Here is a 6,649-nt window from a genome sequence, read left to right as displayed (position 1 = left end):
CCATGTCAATGTAGACATGGAGTATCCCAATTGGAATTCTAAGTTCCTCCACCATAACAGTGCACTTTCCTTAAGTTGGTATATAGCCAACATTTCGTTATGGTTGCTAGAATAATTCTACAACCAAAAACATAGGCGCATGTTTTCCAACCAAGCTTCTATTACCTCCCCTTTTGTGGTAGCCTTAAAGATATGAAGCTTAGCTCTTTCCAACTCTCTATGTACATCTCCATCATATGGTCTTTCTTGCATGTCTAATTGAGATGAAGAACCAGGGACATTTTCTTAGATTCTTTATCTTGCGGAGGTAGAGATTAGACTTCCTTCCTCCTCGTTGAAGGAAGTCTAGGGAAGCCCTAGGTCCTAGAGTTTTAACTTGGCTCAGGGCTGGTGGACAGAAGAATGTGTAGCCTATTTTGAGCAACTAAAGTAGTTGTTGACCAATTCTCCAGTCATTAAGATTGCATATCTGAATAAAGAGTTTCTAGTGTGTAGAGATGCATGTAAAAGAGGACTTAGAGAGGGACAGGTGGTGTGATATGAATCTAAGAAGTTGAATGAGCATGATAATAACTACATGGCACATGATATTGCATTGAAAGTTATTATTCACACCTTGAAGATGTGGAAGCATCATATTCTTGGGTGGATATTCATAAGTGATGACAATGGGTTGAGACACTTGCTTGACCAACAAAATTTAAATGTCGGGCAAGCTAGATGGTTGGCTACCCTTAATGAGTTTGAATTTGAGATCAAATACATTAAGGGAAAGGAGAACTCGGTTGTAGATGATCTTAGAACAAAGGTACATGTGAATCATGTAGCAGCTATGAGCTCTTATGGGACAAATTTATAGAATAGGATCTTGCAGGCAGGACAACGAGATGACAGGTATATGGAGATTATAAACATGTTACAATAGAGTACAGGTAGAGGTGATGAAGATGCATATTATCATCTCACGGTACATGGTTTGGTCAGATTCATGGATATGATCTATGCTCCAGATTGTTCTAAGCTCAAGAAGCTTATCTTGAGGGAGTTTCACGTCAAGGCAGAATTGAGTGACACAGAATATTAGATGACATTGATGGGGGTGAAGAAGTTTTACTATTCACTGAATCTAAAGAAGGAAGTGGCATAGTTCATGGTGAAATGTTTGTATTGTTAGTAGGTGAAGGAAAAATGTAATCATCCAGGTGGTCTACTGCAACCTATTCTAATTTCATAATGGAAATGGGAGGAAATATCCATTGATTTCATCAGAAGTCTTTCGAGGATAGTGAGACAACATGATTCTGTTATGGTCATGGTCAAAAGTTTGAGCAAGGTAGCTCAATTCATTCCAATGAATTATACATATTAAACTAGTGAGGCAGCAAATGTTTTCATTGAGGAGATCATAATGTTACGCGTTTTCATGAAGAAGATTGTTTTGGACAGAGATGTGATGTTCTCTACAATGTATCGTCCTCAGACATATGGAAAGAAAGAGAGGGTAAATAGTATCTTGGAGGATATGTTGAGGATGTGCCAAGGATGTATGTGATGCATGAGCAGAGAAGATGGGAGTAGTATCTTCCATTGGTTCAATTTGCATACAATAATGGTTATCAAGAGTCAGTGAGGATGAGTCCTTTCGAGGAACTATATGGGTGGAGTTATAATACTCCCATTAACTGGAGTGATCCAATGAATAGGGTACTTGTTGGATTGGATATGTTGGAAGACATGGAGAATGAAATGAAAGTTATAATGAATAATTTAAAGGTAGGACAAGATAGACAAAAGAGTTACGAGGACCATCACAAGGAATTCAATGACTTTCACATTGGGGAGGATGTGTATTTGTGCATTGAGCCTAAGAAGAGCTCTTTGATGATTGGATCATGTACCAAATTGACACCATGATATTGCGGCCATTTTGAGATCCGTAAGAGGACTAGACCAGTAGCCTATCGACTTGCACTACCTCCAAGAGTGAAATTCCATGATGTTTTCCATGTTTCATTTATTAAGGGGTATATAAGGGATGTTGATCATGTTATGGATTGGTTTGTATTGCAGATGGAGCAAGAAAGAGAACTCCAATCCATTTAGCAAGATAAAGTGCAGTGGAAGCACATTAGGCCCGAAGAATCTACACGAGTGATGGTGGATCAGATGCGGTCGATGTATCCTTTGTTTGCTAGATGACGCAAAGCGATTTTGGTATCATGCTTTGTATATGTTTGGCATATGTTTTGGTGACATTTTTAGTATATGTACATACGTATATCGATGTAGATACCATAATGAGCTAACTTATAAAGATCCAATAAATTAGATGGTTATTATTTTATCGTGTTGTCATGATGTTCTTTATTTTCAGTCGGTCATTCATTGTAAATACTACAATTAGCTGAGTTATCAAGCTCCATGGGTAGTAGTTTTTATCTTCAGTGGTTTGTTTGAGGTCTTGGTGTGGGATAATATTAAGGATGGTGTTCCCCAAGGGGGGCGGGCGGGGGGGTGTGTATCATCCCTTGGTTAAAACTTCATGTAAAAATAAGACCACGACTAAGGGACACTTATGCCATACTGAATGTTGGGAAAATATATCCTAGTGGGCATCACCGGATGTGTTTATTGCTAACGGAAATTGGAAAAGGCATTGGATAAGGAATTAAAAAGGAAAAAAGGTATTTTGTCTCATTTATTTATGAAAATAAGGAAATTGAGAGAAAAGGATGGTAAAAGGTTACAAGTTGCATGTGAGTTCACATTCACCTTATCTGAGTCTTATCCTAGTAAGCATACAAGTCTTCACAAAAACTTGTCAAACCTTAAAAAGCTTGTTTCTCTCATACAACTTGATCCGTTAATGAAAAAGGTATGAGAGACTTTATGTGAATTTGCTTATGTTATTGAGTGCAACTGATCGAGAAGATTGCAAATAACATAAACACATGAACAAGTTGAAAACACATTCAAACACATCAACACATGAAAATTTAATAGAGGAGTTCGCCAAAATTTCTCGCTACATCTCCTAGTCCTTTTGTTTCAAGTGTTCACCTCTTTATTTTTTCTTCAAAGTGTTGTTACAAGTATGAGCTAGAAAATAGAGACTCAAATGAGAAAGTGGACCTCACTATTGCGTTCAGCTAGAAATTTCAATTCAAACAAGTATAAACCTGACCATATTTGGCCATTGTGACCTCTAGACCACTTGGAATGGTCCAAAACCACCTCTGGTTTGAAAAACTACTCTCCGTTGGAAAAAACCACGTTGGCCTTCTCGAAACTACCTCGGTCTACGCACTGCTAGTATGGCAGGTTCGGCACGTGGAACAATTTTTTATACAAGTTTGGCGGCTTGGTTAACCAAGCCCCACCCTTTCACATGTTGGTTACGAGAGGTATGTGAAGTCATTTGTATATAAGGTTGGAGGTTGATGGGTCAAAACCCCCGCCCGACACTCCCGTCGTTTTACATTGGATATACATAGATATTCGCATATATGATAATCTTTTAGGCTATATGGTTTCACTTTCCATTTCTTGTTGTATGGTTTGTTTGGTTTACATGTGGTATATGGTTATCACATGTGTTGCATGTGAGATATTACATTAATACTCAAAGGTTTCGGCGGTCATGGGGTTGACCCCAGCTGTCAACCCTTTCTTCCGATGACCCAAATCCTACAAACAATAAATCTAACCCAATCACTTATGTTAACAAGTCGTGTGGTAGACCAACTAGCAAGCTACTTCCGACAAAGTATTAGCCATTCTAGGAGGTTGACGCATGTCCCTACTAATGTAGGTATTGACCTGGTTGACCATTGACCATTGAGTATTGACCTGGATGACCATTGACCATTGAGTATTTACCTTTGACTTTTTGAGTTTTTGCCCTAATTTTCCATAAAGTTTGACACACTAACTTCTTCATCTGGAGAGTGAGTGAGTATTCCATTATAAGGATATTATGTGTGAGTATGATTTGCAATATATGCTCACATTGTTTTGGAGTGATTTATGAGTGTATTGTGGGTAGAAATCATAGATAGAGTTGGGAAGAAGATTTAGTATTTGTGTGTCGTTTGTGTCAGAAAATTCGCAACTTGTTGTGTGTTTGGGAGTAGTGTTTTTGTGCGTGAATAAGTGAATAATTTCCCTCATCTTGGTGAGATTTACATTCAATTTTTATGTGCAGAATGAAGCTATTGGGATGCTCATGTTGAGCGAACTAAGAACCCAATTTGAAAATATATGGAACATGGTTCACATGGAGGAAATGAATGTGTGGAGGCTTTAGGATAGGCAGTTTACATAACTTCAAAGGCTTAATTTGTAAGTGTCTCAATGATTAAATTTGTTTTCATTCATCTCTAAGATTTGAGCCCCATTGAATCTAAGACATTTCCTTGTAAAAGTATGATATGCATTCTCTAAATGCTATCCAAACTCAGCTTCTAAATCATGCTGTCATAATATATATCTTCAATCTCCATAATTTCATTTTGTAAACAATTCCACATGAAATAATGTACTTCTTTTGAGTGATTGTCAAAAAATTAGAAAATAATACAAAGACATAAAATTTAACATTTATAAATTTACTTCATATTGACAATCTTATGAAATCCACTAAACAACCATTAAAGGTATAATTGTACATATTGAATGTTGCATTTAATCTAGCTAGAGCAACTTCTTTCATTAGTTAAGAAAACATTTAAAAATTAAGAGAAGTTGGTATTGGCATTCCCTACTATTTTAAACTAAACTACATATAAATATGTATAAAGTGGATAATATTGGATTAGTTGACTTAGACCTATATACTTAGTAGCAATACAATAAATTATGAATATTTGAGATATACATATAAAACCAAATTGTAATTTTTGATATGGTAGACAACTGTTAAATAGACAAAAGCTAAAGATTGAACTTTGTCATGAATAAATTATCAATAGGATAATTTTGATAACCAAAAGTACCTAATATTCAACAAAATTAATGTTGCCATTTTTCATAAAGGATTTAAATTATCAATCAAATGTGGTGTGTGATCTCCATAATAATTTTACAAAAACCCTCTCTACTTTCATCAAGAATTTTATTTTGGACATTTTTTATTAGGTTGCCATCTATGACCAACACTTTCCATGATAAAACTCAAAATTTCAAAATGTAAATGGTTGAAAATTTTAGGATGACTCATCTAGAACACCAAAAAGCTAAAATCATAGTGTTGAGGCTAAATGTTATCCACTTTGAGAGAGAATCCTCCTTTTATAATGAAAACAATGTAAAATAAGGTCAAAAACTAATTAATTTGTCTTTTTTTTTATCTAAGGGAAAAAGTTTCAGTTTGTGGGAAAAAGTTTCAGTTTGATAAAAGTAATTATTGGGCCGCCCAACTATACCCTTAGCCATGCCATTCAACTACCTAAGCACTAAGTTACCCAAGTGTTGTTATTGGTTTGCTAAGCAAAAAAGCCCTTAAAATCACTTAAACTACAATAAGGTATAGCTCAATAAAATATATCTCATAAGTTATAATTATTCAAAATTCTAATTTCACTTCATCCTAATAAATTAATCATAATTAATTTCAAGCTCATTCTAGCTGATTTCAAGCTAATTAGGGTAAAAAGCATTTTGAAAAAAAAACAAAACAAACCCGGTGAATCAAAACATGAAATTTTAACAACATGCACATCAAAATAAATACAATACGATTAAAAGAAAACAGGGAATGACAGTATATAATCGCCGGAATGACAGTATATAATCGGTAAAATGTACTCTCCTTGTACATTACATACATACATCAAGTTTCCAAATTTAAAGTCAAATTAATTCCAACTTCTAACCATCAACCACAACGCAGGTCATCAATTTTCCTGCGGTTTCTGTTGGGGGTTTTGCTGGTGATCAAGAGGCCTTCTGAATAACATAATGGGCGGCTCAGGGCGGTGAATAGCATAGTGCATCCACCCGCGAGACTGCTGAATCCCAATTGCTCGCCATTCATTCTGAATATAATAACAACTGCGTTACTTAAAAACAGAACGAACTAAACTCAACATCTAACAAAAGACGAAATACAAGCAAAGACGACCGGAGGCTTACCTCACTCAGAAGGCGATCCCTCGGAAGTAGCCGCGCAACATCGGGTGGAAGTTTCACATGCCTGAACATAGAGAGTCAAAACATCAGACTCAAAGCTGAGATAGAAAGGGATTTTTATGGAATTTAATCTTCAAACCCTAACCCTAAATTGCAGAGAGAAATTCTAAAGAAAAATTCTTAAAATGGGAACTTTTTTTTTTACCTGTACTCATAGTTATCGTCGTAGTACTTGTCAGAATAATCAATCTGAGGCATTTTTCCAGCCTGTAAAATCTCGAAGCTTCAGAGTGATATAAAATGGCAGACAAGAACCTGCGAAAACAGAATCCCGCTTAAACAGAGAAGGGCCGAAACCCTGAAGGATTTGGCAGATTAGATTTCCAGATGCGTAAGGGAAAGTCGTTAAAAATGTCACGAAATGCAGATTCGTTTACAGCTAAATTGAAAAAGAGAAACCATATGTATAATGTTCATGTTCCAGGCAGCTTTTTAATTTCATTTGTTACGCTTAAAGAGG

The 6,649-nt window shown here is 35.9% G+C and overlaps 1 protein-coding gene across 1 annotated transcript; it reads right to left on the bottom strand.

The window, feature by feature from the left end:
- Positions 1-5,894: 5,894 nt before the first annotated feature.
- LOC149147485 (cyclin-dependent kinases regulatory subunit 2-like) lies at positions 5,895-6,387 on the bottom strand. Its single transcript, XM_089443257.1, has 3 exons — positions 6,335-6,387; positions 6,133-6,193; positions 5,895-6,035 (listed from the first exon to the last, which is right to left on the bottom strand). The coding sequence occupies exons 1-3, from the start codon at positions 6,385-6,387 to the stop codon at positions 5,895-5,897; spliced, it is 255 nt and encodes an 84-aa protein (XP_089299383.1).
- Positions 6,388-6,649: the final 262 nt, after the last annotated feature.

The sequence above is a fragment of the Pinus tabuliformis genome, chromosome 9 (assembly GCF_031772625.1).
Source record: "Pinus tabuliformis cultivar Carrire ecotype Pingquan chromosome 9, CPIR1, whole genome shotgun sequence".
Classification (NCBI taxonomy): domain Eukaryota; kingdom Viridiplantae; phylum Streptophyta; class Pinopsida; order Pinales; family Pinaceae; genus Pinus; species Pinus tabuliformis.
Note: the sequence above shows the minus strand (reverse complement) of the source record. Positions and strands in the feature narration are given on the sequence as shown.

Bases quoted from the DNA above. Each gene is read 5' to 3' on its own strand.
- LOC149147485 (XM_089443257.1), bottom strand. From the start codon at position 6,387: ATGCCTCAGATTGATTATTCTGACAAGTACTACGACGATAACTATGAG. The intron at 6,194-6,334 runs GTAAAAAAAAAA...CTCTATGTTCAG, and splicing joins GACGATAACTATGAGTACAG to GCATGTGAAACTTCCACCCG. The intron at 6,036-6,132 runs GTAAGCCTCCGG...TATTATATTCAG, and splicing joins GGGATCGCCTTCTGAGTGAG to AATGAATGGCGAGCAATTGG.